The sequence below is a fragment of the Homalodisca vitripennis genome, chromosome 4 (assembly GCF_021130785.1).
Source record: "Homalodisca vitripennis isolate AUS2020 chromosome 4, UT_GWSS_2.1, whole genome shotgun sequence".
Classification (NCBI taxonomy): Eukaryota; Metazoa; Arthropoda; class Insecta; order Hemiptera; family Cicadellidae; genus Homalodisca; species Homalodisca vitripennis.
The window spans coordinates 133,006,928-133,025,222 of record NC_060210.1 but is presented as its reverse complement, the minus strand read 5'-3'; the positions used below and the strand labels follow the sequence as shown (position 1 = coordinate 133,025,222).

General features: G+C 34.1%; 1 protein-coding gene across 1 annotated transcript; it reads right to left on the bottom strand.

Moving 5' to 3' along the window:
• Window positions 1-6,086: 6,086 nt before the first annotated feature.
• LOC124361197 (carbonic anhydrase 2-like) lies at window positions 6,087-17,933 on the bottom strand. Its single transcript, XM_046815236.1, has 6 exons — window positions 17,841-17,933; window positions 16,398-16,512; window positions 12,983-13,133; window positions 9,652-9,757; window positions 8,466-8,696; window positions 6,087-6,284 (listed from the first exon to the last, which is right to left on the bottom strand). The coding sequence occupies exons 1-6, from the start codon at window positions 17,931-17,933 to the stop codon at window positions 6,174-6,176; spliced, it is 807 nt and encodes a 268-aa protein (XP_046671192.1). The 3' UTR covers window positions 6,087-6,173.
• Between the last annotated feature and the right edge of the window lie 362 nt (window positions 17,934-18,295).

The window sequence follows — 18,295 nt, the reverse complement described above, 5'->3', positions numbered from 1 at the left end:
AAAGTAATAGTTGAGGACGAAATAGAGAGTATCAAAAAGGTTAAAACATGAAATTTCCACATTAAATCTACGAGAATATTTTAAAAAGGCGTGAAACATACTAAATGTGTTTGTCATATGGAAAAAAGAAATTAATTATAAGAAAGGTGTTCAAAATTATAAATTTTTTAACAAGATTGACTTGGAATATAAATATGTTTACTTACTTCAAAAAGAACCAGTCGTCCATAAAGTTTCCCACAAACATATATTCATCATTTTTACTCGTATATATTTGCGTTACAATATGAGATACTTGGTTTATTTGTATACACACAAGGAAAAGTTCGATGATAGTCAATGTTCCTCCATGAGATTTGTCTGGACGTTAAGGAATCCTAGCTAATATCTCCAGAATGAATTAAGCTATAAACTTGGAATATTGTAGGGTATACTTTAATTAGCTATCACTAAAGGTTCTTGAGAAATTCCTCTTCTGTCCGTATATCTGTTTTCCGCTGGATATCTGAAGAAAAAAATTGAGCTATACGGACTTGCAATTTTGCATGAAACTTCATTTCCACATGTACAATGTCGTGTTTGATGTTGGACATGTCCCTCTATATGAGATGTGGCTGTAGGTTTGCGTAGCCGAACTATCCGCAAATATCTTGAGAAAGTTTTATCTGTTGATTTTAAATGTTGCATGAAATTCATTTCTACATGGAAAATAATGAGTCTGATGATGATGATGATGCACGCTCATTTATGGGATTTGGTTGAAGCCATTTATATCATTCAGTTGGCTGAAAAAATTCCTTCTCTGCCTGCCTGGAGGCTGAAAAATTTATTTTCTGTCTAATACTGAACACCTCGAGGATGAAATAAGCTCATAGGCTTAACTTTTGCATGTCAATTTAGCAAATGTACTAGACATGTGGTATGGCGTACTACTATCTTGTATTTATAGATATCGTTAGAAACAAAACAACACTTTAGGATGTTCTTACCTGAATAAAAGGTTAGTGACAAGAATCGTCACATCCGGCAAGTCGGGATGCTGTATCTGCCGAGAGTTCGCCTTGTGGAGGGCAAGATAGTATCTTCGTACATTGGGCCCAAAAAGTATACTGTATTTCTGTACCACCTATTGTTAAGATGTTGTTTGTTTCTAATGAAAAGAAGATAGCAAGAGGTACTAGTTCTGTATAGTAGCGTGGGAGCTTCTATGATTAATTTGATTAAAATGCCTGAATTAATGTGTAATTGTCATGCATGTAATTCAATTAGCCAGAGACGGAAGACATTACTTATGTTATTACCAAAATATAAAATGAATTGTTGGGGGCGTGGATTTCTCCAGAGAATCTTGACTGAGGGCAGGGATATCTACGAGGAATGCCTGTAGACAGATATTTTTGTAATCAGAATTAAAGTGTTCGGTGATTCGGTGAGTCCACAAAGTTATGGATTTGGTTCAACAAGATAGGATGCAAATTCTTCTGTGTTCTCTGAAATTCTTGGAGATATCACAGTGCCCAAGTAAGGGGCTTGCATTTCTTGCCGAGTCCCAGCACTTCCTTACCTGATAAATTGAGATGGTATGGAAAGAACTGATGGATATTTATTGAACTATCTTCGATGCAATTTGTTGTGTTTAAGAAACATCTGGGTTCGTTGCAATGAGAGAAAATGGTTGCAGAGATGTAAATATGGCCTAATAACTATTACTGGCAATAGAAATGTCTAAGAGCATCTCTACATCCAGCGTACGAATTCTCGTGACATCATTTTTGAAGTTCATCATTTTGCTTTTTTATGCGGAGCAGGTGGTTAAATTCATTCCACCAAACATTATCGGGAAATGATTGTGTGATAAAAGGTGTAATTCTACGACGTTTTGTACCTTACCTCAGGTACGGTATATGTTTGTCATCTAAAACCAACGCTTATAATGCTTTATATTAAACAAACATTTTTATTTATTGTACAGAGAAACTTTGTTGCACTACATCGTTTCGACATTCGAAAAGTATAAACTGTAGGAGAAAGTAAATCGTTTGTAAGCGTAACAATTACATCTTTAAAAGATACATATTCTTCAACTATTTAATAAAAAATGAAAGTGTTTAATTTGTTTTTGGTTAACCATTTTTTTTAATCGTTTAACCAATAAATTGCTCTTATGGGTTAACTGAAAACCGTTTTACTACAGCCGGCTTTTAATAAATTAGTATTTTTAACCATTATAAAAAAGATATTTAAAAGAAAATGTAATTTTTACGTATCTTGACTGGTCAACTATACACGACACGTTAGCTGCAATTAACGAGTTAATCACATATGGACAGTTATTGTACAGTATTTTAAGCCATTCTTCAAAATAGAGGTTTTGGAGGAACAAATTTCGTTCAAACTACAATCGGGATTCGTCGATTCAAAATATATGAAAATTAATCCATAAAAATCTTGCCCTAAACATTTCAGGCAGGCTTTGCTGTATCTCAGTTATCCATACCCATCATGGTAGAATTATGATGTGAATTTTAGCTATGAATGTATGAGAAATGTGGAATCAAATTTGGTCCTTTTGTTAAATTGTTACATTTCTAGATACGACTATTTTCGAGTTTACACATTTCAGGAACTGACATATTTTTATGGCCACTATAAATAAAATGCTATTGTGCTAGACAGTTGAGGACTAACTCTAAATAATCTAAAAGCTTTGATAAATAGTTATCGAATAATAGTTTCCAATTTAATGGAAAGGTTAAACTTAATGAATAATTACCATGAATACATTGATTGAACTACTTGCCTAAACCTTGGAAGGATTCTAGACACTCGGTACTCCAGTTGATGAATAGTCAGGAAGTACGGAACAGGAAAACTCATTCAAATATTAATGCCTTGTTTGTTCTAGGTCGGTCACCCTCACCTTGATATGTATGATATCATAATGTTTATAACTCAAATTGATGATTGCAGATAAACAAATAAACACAGTTCCGTCGTTTGAAGCCCATTTCGTATAACTGTCGGTAGAGGTAACATGCGGTATATCATACGAGCACGGTACTTTTAGCTACTTCCAGAGACTGACTTTTGTTGACTCAAACACCGTCAAGAGTGATTAGGTTTTTAATAAATAAATTATGTAAAATCTCATTTTTACAAATTATCTTTTGGAACCTTTTAATATATCGTAGAGATTAAGTAACTGATTACTGCGTTTGTGGTTTATACTCTAATTTATGCTAATATCCGTGTGTTTTACTTTCTAATGTAAATCAAGAATATTTGCATGGATCATACAATTTCCTTCACTTTCCACCAATGAAACTTGGTCAAATATATTTTATATACTTTTTAAAATATAAAAATTATTTCCTCTAGCTCTATATTTTATATACAGTAGAACCCCTCATATCCGACCCTCACGGGACCGGGCCGTGGTCGGAACGGCCAAAAGGTCGGATAAGCCGAGGAATAATAAAACACGTTTTTCGGGTAAAAAAAGCCGTATATTGCACTAAAAACTATTAGTACAGAACTGTACAAAATACCCACTCAATACACATAGTGCTGCTTAATTGTAATTACGAACTGTATCCAATGCAAAAATTATTTAATACAAAATTATTTTTCAGTACATTTTAATAAAAAATAACAGTTTTTTTTTTATAAAATGGAAAAGTTTCATTTTTATATTACAGTAACAACGAAAAATATTATAAATACAGTACTGTACTGTTTAATCAAAAAGGCAAACAATTACATACAGTGTGTACAGTACAATTGAAGAAGTCCTTAATACTCTTTTGCTTCAATTTACCCAATCTCTTGATCTAGCTGAAAAATCACGCCATTTCTTTGCCCACAACACGTCCATAGGTGTAGCTCTCGGGTTCTGCTCCAAATATTTCAACACTACGTCAAATGCGTCTTTAGCCTCTGAATGCGTCACTCCAGTATCACGATCAACTTCTTCTTCTTCAGCGTCGCTGTCTTCATTATTTGCGCGCTTTGAACTGCAGCAACTATTTCGTCATCATTGAGTTCTTCATTTGTAGACTCAGCCATGTCAGCTTCGGTCAGCCATTCCTCCACATCTGTCACCTGCAGCTGGACACCGTGTTGCAGTTCGTGCAGGTCTTGAAGAGTTTCTGCGACGTCGTTTTCTTCAGCTTCAAGGTCAACTTCCATTGATGATGTGGGCTCATCATCGTCCTTATCAGCACTATCGCTTTGTTTTAATGATGGCCAAAATTTTCTTCCACGATTTTTGAAGAGTTGTCTCTTTGATTTCATCCCATGCAGAAGCGGCGGTATAGATGGCGTGTTTTATGTTTAACATCTTCATGGCCTCCAATAGTGAGCAGCCTCCTTCTGTTTTGTCCAAAAGGGACCCAACATATTTTTTCCGGTACCGTCTTTTTAGCCACTCGATTACGCCTTGGTCCATTGGCTGGATTAATGGGGTGACATGTGGAGGTAAAAACATCGCTTTTATGTTGCCTTTCTTCAATTCATGCTCTGCGGGATGGCTTGGTGCATTATCCAGCAACAACACAGCTCGAAGTGGCAGGTTTTTTTTATTTTAAGTGTTTTTTTAACAGCGGGCACGAATTTAAGAAAAAAAACCATTCTTTAAAAAGAGCACAATCCATCCAGGCAGAGGATTGATTACGGTAATACACGGGGGAGTGTTGACATATTGAGATTTTTAAAAGCTCTCGGCTTCTTAGATTTGCCGATAACAAACAACGGCAGTTTGTGACTGCCACTGGCGTTGCTACACGTAGCAATTGTTAGTCTATCCTTAGCTAGCTTTGTACCCAAAACAGGCTCATTTTTAGAAGCAAGAGTAGATTTTGGCAACATTTTATAGTTCAGTCCGGTCTCGTCTACGTTATATACTTGTTCGGCTACAAGATTATTATCCGACACCAACTTTTGAAACTTTTCTACAAAATCTTTTGCAGCATTGTCATCAGCAGACAACTTTTCACCCGCAATAACAACATGTCTAATGCTGTGGCGAAGCTTCCAGCGGTTTGAAACCAACTTCGCTTGCCTGGAAAGTCTCAACATCTCCTCCCAATTTTTCAAACAGCTTTACGGCTTTTTCTTTTACAAGAGGCCCCGACAAAGGAGTCCCTTTTCGCCGTTCTTGGCAAAACCAAACCCCAAAGAGCTTTGTCAACGAGTTCTAACTTAGCGATTTTTAAGAGCATCATCCGTTTCAAAGATCATAGAATAGGTTTCGATGGCTTTACGGTTTTTTCTCCAGTCTTTAACTGTTGTCACGCCGACCCCTAGCTCTGCGGCTAATTTTACTAGTGACTCACCACGGTCCCAATCGTTGGAGCACTTCAAGTTTTTGTTTAAGGGTAACGCACACACGCTTACGTTTTTGAGTAGCCATAGCTAACGTTCACTAATCGCACAACACAGTTTTTTACACAATCACAAACCAAAGATTGTACAAACAATCACGAAAACAAAACAGTTAAGTAGAGCAACGTTTACGTCGACAATCAGAACGCAACTGGCAGTTTAACAGAGAAAACAATGCACAGCGCTGATGAGTCATGTTTCACGTTGAGACTTGTCTACTATAGGCAGCCTTTGTTTGGTCGGGCAACATGGTCGGATATCCCGAGGTCGGATATGAGGGGTTCTACTGTATTTAGTTAAATGACTAACAAAAAAAATTCAATAAGTTTCGAAATGAAATGCCCAATACAGTACTATATTTAAAATATTGTTTGAAATCAATTATTTTTGAACTTGTTCAATGTTCACTTAGATGTGGTGGGCATACCTTAAACGATAAACGCATTCTTTTAAACATTTGATTTTAAGGTATTCGAAACTTTACACCTTAGATTTATATTTGAATTAAAAGTTTTGGTTTTATTTCCACAGTATTATTTTAGAAAACTAATTTGCAAAAAGTGTCTTTGGTGCTTACACTCTGTAAACACGAAATGTTGTAAAGTCAAGGCGCACAAACACAGAGTAAAGTGGGCTAAAATATCATGAGATATATCAAATTAATTGACCGTGACAATACTAATAAGGAAACCAGAGAAAAGACATAAATTTCATACCTTTTTTTATAATAAACTGACATAAATACAAGTATATTTACACTGGGATGAATTATTGTTTGTTGTGTACAACTCTCAGGTCCCGATAGCATATATCAGAGGTCTGCAGTTGAACTTCTGTAGCGGTCTGGTGTTTTCCGTGTTGGCAATGCAGTCACTTGATAGCAATTTTCTGAATGCTTTAACCTGTGAAATACACTCACAATAAATCTTTGATTGATGATTTGATCTTATAATGATAAACATCCGCAAAAAATTTATTATAATATATTTATAGTATATAAATATTATGCTATCTATGTTTTGTATGATTTCATTCGTTATAACATTTTCTTATATTGTTTACAGGGTGTTTCAGATCAACCGGCCGTAATCTCCGTTTGAACATAGAGCAATGGAATAAACAGTAACCCCAAAACAATGCCATATGTCTACCATCGCAAAATTGTTTTTGTTGCTATAAAAAAGGTTGTGCCTTATAAAATGAGGGTCTTAGTATCGAACCTTTAAAGTTTCAAACAGCAAGATAGGTCATGTGGTACATAATTTTAAAGGTCTGTGAACGTTGAACAATTTGGTACAACGTTTTTCAAAATACCTTAATTCTTGTCCAAATGGGAAATTAAAAATTTTCTTTTTTATTATGGTACTAGTATTTACATTTGCGAGTGTCAATTTTTTATTGCAAAAAGCACCAGGTAAGCTCTAACACATTTCATATGTAACATTTCAAACAATATGTCGTATGATGATTTTGGCAACTTTTTTACAGCACCAAACCTTTGACAATCAAAAATCTTTGCAGCCGCGTGCCCACAAAAAAATTTTAATGAGATCATACGTTGTGTGGCACATCAAATTACAGGTTGCTAAAAAAGAAAGACTTCAAAAAATTAAGTTCATTTCCATATTTTCTAGTTTACAAGTTATTGGAAAGAAGCTGTATTATTATAATAGGATAATTACTAACGTAAAATAAAAATTTCATTTTGTATTAGGTGCTGATCAGAAATGTGCCAAATTGTTCAGCGTTCAAAATTTTTTTAAATGATATGCCAAATGACTTATTTAAAATGTTAGAGCTTTGGACCTGTGACCCTCATTTTCGAGCACACTCCGTATTATGCAACAAAAACATTTGGGATTTTTATGAGTTACAGTTCATTGCGTTGCTCTATGTCAAACGGTTCAACCACAGGAAATTTGCGGTCGTGTGGTCTGAAACACCCTGTATCCAACTACGATGAACATAAAAAATGTTAAAACTTCTTGCAATAGTTCTTAGTACAATTTCAACAGGTGTCTTATAAACTCATCACTTATATTCCATAAATGAATAATATTATATAGTGAATAATAAATATGTCAGGTACGTCAAAAATCAATTATTTTCAAATAAGTATAACATGTCTTCGTTGTAATTCTTTTGGCTTTCATCAGTAAAATGACAAAAATATGGTTTCCATAGGTTATTTCCGATAAAGATTAAATAGTATCTAAACAAACAAGAAATAAATAGTGCAATTAATAAATAAATGTGTGCAAAATATACTAAAATAATAAGACCAACCTGTAAAAAGAGCAGTAGAAACAAAAACTTTTGGAGTAAGGCGGCGCGTCCTATATTTTTATTTTTATAGCTGGATGGCAAGAGCAAACGCACGGTAAATAAATTTAGAACAGATTTACTGTGACAGCACATGGCCCACATTGGTAGCTGCCGTTATTCAGTTTTGTATTGTTGGCTATTCGCTGAGAACCACAATGTGGGCCGTGTATTGACACAGTCAATCTGCTCTAAATCAGTTATAATTTTGGTGTCATTAGATTGGTGCTAAAATCCTCTAAAGACTGCTATTCTTGTATTTCTTGAGAAAAATTGCTGTTTTTAAGTTATCCAATGTTTAAACGTTTTAATGGCCGCCATTTTGAAAATACTAAAGATGTTTTCATGATATTTCTCAGTAACTGGTCTTGCTATCGTAAACATTTGAGCCAAATTGGGTATAATTTAATTTCTTATTTTTGAAGATATTGATATTTTATAAGAAACACATACAGATATACATATGGGAAACTAAGCATTGGGTACCCATGTTCAAATGTTGAAATATATGTTTGTTTTGACCCGAGCAACAATTTGGTGTACCTTTGTCCAAAAAGTTATGGAACACCCTGTATAAAGACTTGAAATTCTTGTTTTTATTTATTTATACAATTCAGAATAATAGTACTTTCATGAAAATCCAGTATCACATACAATAATGTTCAGTTAAACACGTATACGATGGTTTAACTGAGGTAAGCAACAATAAATTTTTTGAAGAAGTAAGGTATAATAGTTATTCACCATAAATATTTAATTACCTGTCTAAAGGATATTAAAAGCGGTCGTGGATAGACGATCCAGATGACGTTCTCGGAGTAGGGGAAAGTAGTTAGAGAACCAGGATACGTGAAGTAGTTGGTGGGTTCCCCCAGATCGGCGAACCAACTTAAACTTTCCCTAGCGCTCATCGATACTGAGGAATTGGGATGTTTGACATTTCCCAGACGTTTGACTAGTCGCTCAATCTTAGGATTGTCTACCTTTCCTGCCTGTAACAATTTTGAAAGAGTGGAGTAGAATTTAAATAAGTACTAAATGTAAAAAATATTTCGTGAGAAAAAAATTGAAACGTATATATTCTTAAAGGGGGTTTTGGTGATCAGGAAAGGGTGGAATTGAAAGAACTTGACTGCTTCCACTGTTGAATTCCATCTCCAGCCATTTAAATTTATCCCAAAGATCAAATTCAGAAATATCTAATTAAACAAACGAAGTTATATATCTGTGAATGTTACGTTTAGAGTCAGCTCACCTTCCTTTTTAGTGCAGCGTCTAGATCTGACTGGAGCTAAACTCAACATACACATTTAATCAACCCTTCTCCCCATAGGTAGGTCATGTGAAGAGATCTTTATTTTGAAAGGTCTCCTTGTTATGCTAGAGGTGATGTTAAAAACGTGTAGAGGCGAAATAAGATATAATGTGTATGTCATAGTCAGTGGTAACATATGATATTTCAATTTTGTTTGTAATGAATGTCAGGTAATATTGTCTTGAAGTGTAGTTAAGTAATTCAGATTATTCCTACCGTTCATTGTTGTAATCGCCACGTAAAGTCGCTTAGTATGCACGCATTATTTTCGTGATGCAAACCCAACGTGTTTAACTTATCAAGATGTTTTTAGAAATTTGAAGAAATACACTGGTTAGCTGACTGAAAGAAAATGTAATCGAAATGAATCCTGCAACTCGGATTCACGATTCAAAACATAGCACACCGTCGTATATTTTTGAAAGTAACTTTACATAAAGCAAAATTAGTTTTATTTGCATGAGGACTGACAGCACAATTTGTAAATCCTCTGGGCAATGCAAATAATTCCATTATTTAGGAAGCTGAAGATCGGAAGGGTGCTGAAAATTTAAATATCAACATTAAATTATACTGAAATACTATAACACGGATGTTGTGATCTCAGAGACAAATAAATAACTACGACTTACTTCTCCGAAAAATGCGACAACTGCCAAGCCATCATGGTATTTACTAGCTTCCTTGTAACTCCCGTACTTTGTATTGAAGTGAACGCAGTGTCCTTCAATTGCGTAACTGAAAAAGTCAAAAACATTAGTGTCACATTATTACATACCATATTGTTATGAAACAATAAAACACTGGACAAACTAGCGGTGTAGATCTTTCCGATCAGAAAATTAGTATCTATGATTTTGACAGAAAATCTAAGAAGTGGTGGAAGAAGGTATTTTATAAGCTCTTGCTAACTTCTGTTGTAAATGCTTGGATTTTATATGAAGAGATTCAACATAAAAAAAAAACATCATTTGTCTTTTGTTGTTCCACTAGCTGAGCAGCTGTTGTGTGAAGGACGGAAAAACATCAGTGAAAAGAAGAATGAGCTGTGGGAGACCATCAAAAAGAGCAAAATACATGGTAAATGTTGGCTCGCATTTACCAGTTGAAGGGACCACCAGAAGTAGGTGGAAAAGTTGCTTTGAAAATAAAGTCGAAAAGAGAACAAAAACCATGTGTGTGGAATGTAATATACAGTACCTCTTTGTAAGGACTGTTTTTCAAAGTATCATTTATAAATTGTAACTAAACAGAAAACAAATCTTAATTTTGTAATATTAACAATGTTTTGCACAAAACAATAATAAACTTATATTTTGCAAAACAGTGATTATTATTTACCTATACCATTGGAACAAATATGTCCCATTATTAAATACCACTGGGACATATGTGTCCCATTAAAAAAAGTCATAAAAAATAGTAAATATTAAAATTAAAAATTAAAAAAATTACATGTTATAATTTAATAAAAGGAACAAGATTATAACAAAACTTAAACAAAATAAAAATTGGTAGTGAAAGGGTTAATATAAATGAATGGATTCTAACCCTCCGGAAAATGAAATACTTCGTCCACATAATGTGTTATTTTTGGCCATTGATACATTTTCTGAAATAAAAATATTCCTAATGTTATGCATCATGTAGAAACAAATAAATAGATTTTTCTGGGTATTTAGTATTTAAAAACTATATTTAAATATGTTCAGTATATCCAGTCATGAATTACAAGTACTATATATTTAGAAAATAATTAAGAACATAGCCGTACTTTGATTGGAAAATAGCTAAAGGGCTCTTTATGAAAAGCTACAAATTTTTACTGTGACAGTAAGAATAAAGCTAAAAAGGATTTAAAACAATAAAAAATGTTATATGAGAGCGAACTCAATGAGCTTTATTACGTTTTATATTGATAACTTTGAAACGAGTTCAACCACTTAAGCCGAAGTTTTGGAAGGTATCCATAAAACTACACGTAAGAAATTTATGGTTTAGAAAATTGTATATTTTATAACTTAACAGTCATAAAATGCCAGCTGTTACCCAAACTTTAGCTGTCATTACCTGAAGTGTAGTGGGAGCTTCATCGGCAATGAATACTAAAACTTAGTGTTCATTGTCATAAAGCAATACAATCTTTGCATATTACATTATTGTTAATATCGTATATGTGCCAATAGATTAATATCGAATTGTAAGGTTTAAGTTACATTCTTTAGAATGCACCTTGATCAAAGTCTGACGCTACGTGGAATGTCCATAGTGACAAATTGTGCTTGAGGGTAACATCAGGTATTCAAGCACGTGTAATCTTTCAAAAACAAGCTCTTCTGAAGTCTTAAGAATTGCCTATTTTGATCTTATTAACCCCCACTTGTAATGCGGAATTCGCCTTTGGAGAAGCTGTTTCCAACAACAATTATTAATAAACTTCAAAAGAAGGCTAATAGAATTATTTTAAGACTGAATATCAGAGAGTCACGTAGAAATGCCTTCAGGGAGCTCGGGTTGCTGACTTTATCAAGCCTCTATATTCCCGAGGTGTTTCTGTACTGCTTCTCAAAGTGTACTTTGGTGAGGGTATGGAAGTTTACAATTAAGAAATAAGGGGCAGGAGCAACTATTGAATACGACAACATAGAACAACAGCTTCTGCCCAGCTCCCAAACCAAAACTAATCATAGACTAATCAACGGGTTTTCTGAAGCGCTTAAAAACATTCAAAATTTCAGTCACATTAAAGCTTGTTTTGGTGTCAGGTGTGTTTTATTTTGTTGGTAAGTTCCTGACGCGCCGCTGGGACAATTAAGAATCTCACGTTAAAAATCCACACACTATCTCGATCCGATAAAAATGGATAAATGTGGGAGTGCATAGTATTATGTATCCTAAATGTGACAGGGATTGTTTATTTGTTAATATAAAAATATATTGTATTACAATATTTTACATATATACATAAGAATGCCACTTTCAATACAATTTATATTATCCTTATATTACTGCAATAAAGAAATATTATTATAGTCTTTCAAGTCAATCTCGATATTTTATAAATAAATAGTCACTTTAGAATGAATATAAAATATATTATAAATACAGAGAAAATATAAATTTTCTTTATGGTTCAGCCTCTAGCCTATGCTCCATTATTAAAGTTTCTTCACTACCGTTGTGTCAATAATTAAGCTACACGTAAATAGTATGTTTCTTAATTATTTGTATTTTTAACAGATCTTAAAATTTCCATTCAACATTCGAAACTTGTTGTGCAAAAGTGTATTTAAATTCTACTCTTAAATGTGTCTAGAATCCAAATATTTTATAATCTATTGACAAGACATTGATAATAGTATTGAATCAGAATAAAATCGTTTGATAAAACTTACTAAACATTGTTGCAACAACATAATCTTAAATATTCACACTAAGCATTAGTTTTAATAAACATCTGAAGAACTAGATTTTATTCAGAAAACAGATTTCTTCCAGGAATGGACTTACGAAAATTTGAGTAGTTACACATTATATAGCAACGAATCAAAACGAAAAAATGTTTTATTATTATGGAAGATGAAGTAAATATGTTCAAAGAACTTCGTATACTCAAGAAACACTACTAGAAATTGTGCAACTTCAAATGTTAAATACTTTATAGCTCTATAAATGTTATATTTTTAAACTTCTATCTGTTATCCGCGATTTTGCTTGACCTTTTATTTCGGTTTATCTTACAGCTAGACGATATCAATGGTACTGACCCACAATTCTACGGGGACTTCTCGTTCATTGGAAAATATTTCTGAAAAGCTTGTTTAGTAAACTAATAATTTACATTATAGTGTAAATCAAAACACATTGAAATATTCAAATAATAGATATTCTTACGCTTAAACATGCGAATTCTATATACTATAGAGTCTAACTCCAATGTTTGCTTTGCTGAAGTTAAAATACCTCCGTCCATTCACCTTGTGCTCACTCCCAAGGACGTCCCTCATCCCCCAATGCATGTGAATATTATAGAACTGAAACTCCCCATGGCTCAGCAGCGGGCCTCCGGTCAGGCTGGGCCTCACCACTCCTTCTTCTGCTATTTTAAAGTCCACTAGAAATATAATTAATCGTTAGCTTTTCAGTACACTGAAAACGATAGGAAATATCTACGTCCTTACAAGGGAAATGAAGAAGATTGGTCAAAGAATATCCATTTGGATGTTTGATTAAACCGGAGTATCCGACAAAATCAACTTAGGCCGATATGTTGATACAAATATATAACATCATAATTAATTTGAGGGATGTGTGTGGTTGAAGGATGAATGGATAAATGATATAAAGAATGAGGCACAGGATTCGTTAGTTACTTTGATTGCTATTCCTTAAAACTAGTAATTGTAGCTTAGTGACCAAGGCGTGCAAGGAAACATATAACGTATAGGCCTAATATATTAACCTAATACATTAGGCCTTACTAAAAACAAGCTGTCGATTGCTAGAGAACGTAACAAAATCATAGTTTAGGCTACATGTCATTTTCATACCTCCCCCCCCCCGGTAGGAAATTTACAAAACTGTTTTCTATACAAGTATAAATAATCTAAATTTTAAGTGTTTGCAATTACAGTGCATCTAATTATTGGGTCGCATACAAAATAGACAACGAATGAATCTCTCTTGCCAAAACATGAATACTCTGCAATTCTTATCCCAATTCCTGACAGTTGCAAAACTCTAAAGAAAAATATCAAATCTACCGCAAAATTACGAGTTGAAAGCACAGGAACCCTTAGCTCTTTTCGTACATACCCTTGAATCAGTCCAGGTAACTTGCAGACTACCTACGACAGGAATCTGCTATGCACAGCCTTAATTGCTATAACTGTGAAACGTCTGTACCTACTGCTATCAACAGGGGCATCACTTAGATGATGACTTCGTGGTAATGATCTGTAAAGTACCATACACAAATCTTCGTTGTAAAAAGTCTAACAATCCCCATCAAAAGACAAAGTTTCTCCTAGCTTGTGATATAACAATGACTACGTTTACAGAAAAGATTAACTTGGAATCTATTGGAATCGACTTGGTCACCATAAGACCTTGCACAGTGTGTCATTTCTCAGTCCTAATGACTCTTTAGGAGGATATGTGATTGATTTCAGCCCACCCAACATCAAAATTAATGTCTGATTGCAGAACCAAATGGTTTGCTACTCTCACAATCGGAAACTAGAGCTTACATATCATCAGCATAAAGCTGAACGTTATAGTTCAGTTTAGATATTACATCATTAACATAAAAAGGAAAAGCTATTGCCAAAATTTAAATTTGAAGCATTTCTGAAATGGCAATGAAACTATCAGAATAAACTCCACGAAATCGTACTTTAAATGCTCTTTCTAATAGGTAAGACCTGATTCAGTGAACGCATTTAGGAGAATATCCAAGACTAGTGGATTCTTCAAGATGATTCAATGAAATTCCTTTAGGAAGTCAAGGTAGATTGCAATACCTGTGACATAACCGGAGCATCGGTTAACGCTACAAACAACGACACGATTGCGGCAATCGATTTAATTTTCATGAAATCATGTTAATGTGGAAAGATAATTTAGCATATATTCTTATAAGAAAACTGCACTCTTTTCAAACATTTTTCGTACGATACTATAATAACAGAAATCGTTGAATAACTAAAGAGAGGTACCACTCTTTGGAATCGGCGTGCCGAGATTTTCCAAATGAATAGAGAACATCCTATCATTAAACTCCATCTCCACAGTGATAAAAGAACAGAATCAACGATACCAAAGATACTTTTGATAATAAAAGCTGAAATATTACAAATATACAAAGTTTAAAAAATTCTTATTGGCACATTAGACAGCGTATGAACCGATGCGGGAGGAATGTTAACGCTTGATTTAGATATGTTCACTACGTGAGGTTAACCAACAACTGCTATTTGTCAAATGATAAATATACGGAAGTAAGTACTTTCTAAATTTAGAACACATCAAAGTCAAACCACTTACGAAGATCATCAATAGTCACTTGAACTAAGGAAGAATCTTCTCGAAACTGGTTCAATTAATTTCAAACACTTTCCAGTGTAGTCTTCATGTTTAAAAAAACAATCCTAGATAGCAAAACATCGATATAATTTTCTATGAGCAGAATAATTACGCCTGAACAAAACAATTAAACCACCTCCAGTACCTACAATATACTGAATAAACACAAATAATAATAATGCATGAGAGTCACATATTTTAGTCATGAAATAAGAAAAGAGTAAAAGAACGCTCATTCCAGTCAAAAACCACAGCGTTAGTTACCCATCATAACTATATGCTGCATCGGGTCTATTTCTATCAACATCGCTTATAAATGAGATTCGAGGACGTAAGGATAAACTAAAGAAGAGCAGTAGTTACAAGAAAACAAAAGGTCTTAAGGTAAATGTCTTAAGGTACACAAACCTTAACTCAAATAACCTTCGGAGAAAACTTCCACATCAGATCTCTTAAATGTAAATAGAGATTTGTTGACAGCGAGCAAAAAATCACTCCCACTAATTAATTGCTGCAGCAATTGGGATGGCATTTCATGTATGATCTATACATAATGATACTATCTACGGCAAAAGAAGCCGAGACACGATAAGTAGACGCCCATGTACTGAACAAAACAAAATGTTGGAGCTAATACCTAACAATGGTAAAAATATATAATTTAATTTAGTCTAAAAACCGTGGGCATTATTGTAGTGAATTGTGAAACCCATTACCGTTTACTCACGTTCATAGCATCTTCCAACTGTTCGTAGATGCCAAAAAAGACCTTAATTTGTGGTTATTAAGGAGTATACCTATGTATGTATACATTTATAGACATTAACCCTTCATATTTACGGTCACCTTCTGTAAGTCACATTCAGCTACAAATACGTGAAAGGAACAGAAGCTACTTTATTTTGTCTGTAACTTGATTACAATTATGATACACTAAACTCTTCGACAATGCCTCTTATAATCTCCTTTGGCCTTAAGTTCAAATGTTGTAATCGCATAAATAATTTCTTTTTCCATTAATATTACCTCTTTATTTATCCCTCTACTTATTACAATACAGAGGCGTTTCGTATGTCATTTATCATTCTGTTCATATATTATTCCATTTTAAAACTCACGTTAAAATATAAATTAAAAAATTAATTTGATTTTCTGCTCATACTACGCTACTAGTGTACTAAAATAATTGTAAGTTTTTTAGTATTTTTTTCAGTTTCCAAACGAACCAGTAACACATACAGTCCTTAATACATTATAATCTTAAATTCTTGAGTATTTTTATAGTATGGTGTACCTGTGGTCCCAGTGTTCATCATGATGACACGGACGTCACTGCTAAGCAAGTTCTGAAACCTCAGAGGCGGTAGGACCACACTGACGGCACTACTAAAGCGAATATCAATGGGAGACTGAAGACATCGAGGTTTGTGTGGATCAGTTGGTGAATGAGGACAGAAATATAATGGTGGGTGTACTTCTGGCCAACCATTTAGAGCTGGAAAAAAACATTTAAAATGAAAAAAAATGTAATGTTTTAATTTAATTGCACTCTCAAGAGCCTTAAAACACAATTTCATGATAAGAATCGGAAAATGTTTCAGTTCTATATTGTTATTATAAACAGCAACCTTACCTTAATTGAACCTCGAGAAGAAAATTTACACAGTTAAACCTTAAACACACGTGTGCACTTATTCGATGTATACATTTTGGGACGTGGAATTGAACTCTAGTTCCTTAATTAGAATATATGTTCTTCAGAAGAGAATATTAAGAGCTATTAATAGTAAACAAGAGAGATCAACAAGCACTACATTAAAAAGCACTTTTGGTAGAAATATAGTGTAATGTATGTTAAGATTGTTACCTCTAAGTAAATGTATGAGGAATCAGAGATCCTGTTGCGTAATGGCTGTTGCTGCAGTGGGTACTCACGTTAAAATATAAACTAAAAAACTAATTTGATTTTCTGCTCATACTACGCTACTAGTGTACTAAATTAATTGTAAGCTTTTTAGTATTTTAGCCTCTGAAGGAGCCCCTAAAGTTCTTTCTGGTGATTTTTGGCCGATCGGTATATTCGTCAAAGAGTTTGTGCAAAAGCCAACATAAAATGTTATTCCTTCCCGTATTTTTACAAATGTAAGTGGTTCTAGTCCTACCAACAACTGTACAGACAAAATTTGTGCTCGATGAACGTTCACAGTATTAGATAGAAAGGTAATGAACTTGAAATTCTTTGTTCAGCCATTACTCTGAATATGATATGGATTTGTAAACACTTTGGTTGGCGATACCAGTATTTACCAAAATGTTTTAGGCAGTAATCTATGTCCAGTTGTTCATGCTACTTAGAAGAGCACAATCTCCTAGTGTCGACTCAATTTAGTTTTAGGAAGAAAAAGGATTACTGTGCTTGCAACCGAGTCATTGGTTTATGGGGTTCTGAACTCTCTTGATATGAACAATCCACATACTAACACATAATTTTCTGTAATCACTCTCGCGGTTTTGATTGTATTCCACACAATGTCCTTCTGATTCTGATTGAAGCGTTATGGCCTAGAAGATGGTGCGCTTAAGGTAGGTAGCTCGTACTGTCTAATAGGCAACAGGTTGTAAGTTTATATGGTGTCAATTCGACTCAAGTTAATATAAAATATGGTGTACCACAGGGCTAAATATTGGGTCCGTTGCTATGTCTTGTAGCAGTAAATGATCTTCACTATAGTTTTACTTGTCGGGAGTGTTGTTCTTTTTGCAGACGACACAGCTCTTCTTTCATCTGACAGTGACTTGACTCTTGCCAGATCTGAGGCTCGGGAAACATTGCACGCAGCCCAGCAGTGGTTTATTCTGAATAGGCTATTGTTGAATCAGCCAATAAATACATTTAGTTTGTCAACTCATGCTATAAAAAGTGATTCAGTGAACTTTTTAGGTTGTATCCTGGATTGTGAATTGACTTGGGAGGACTATATTGATTTTCTTTGGACTACGCTGTGCAGAGTAGGTTATTTGACAAGACGCCTAACGTCTGGCCTTCCACATAATGTATTGAAGCAAGCCAATTTTGCCTTCTTTGATTCGATTTTAGCATATGGTACCAGGCTATGGGGGCATACAACAGATGTTCAGAACATCCTTGTAATGCAAAAAGTGTTGTTAAGATTAATGTCTGAAGCTTATTTC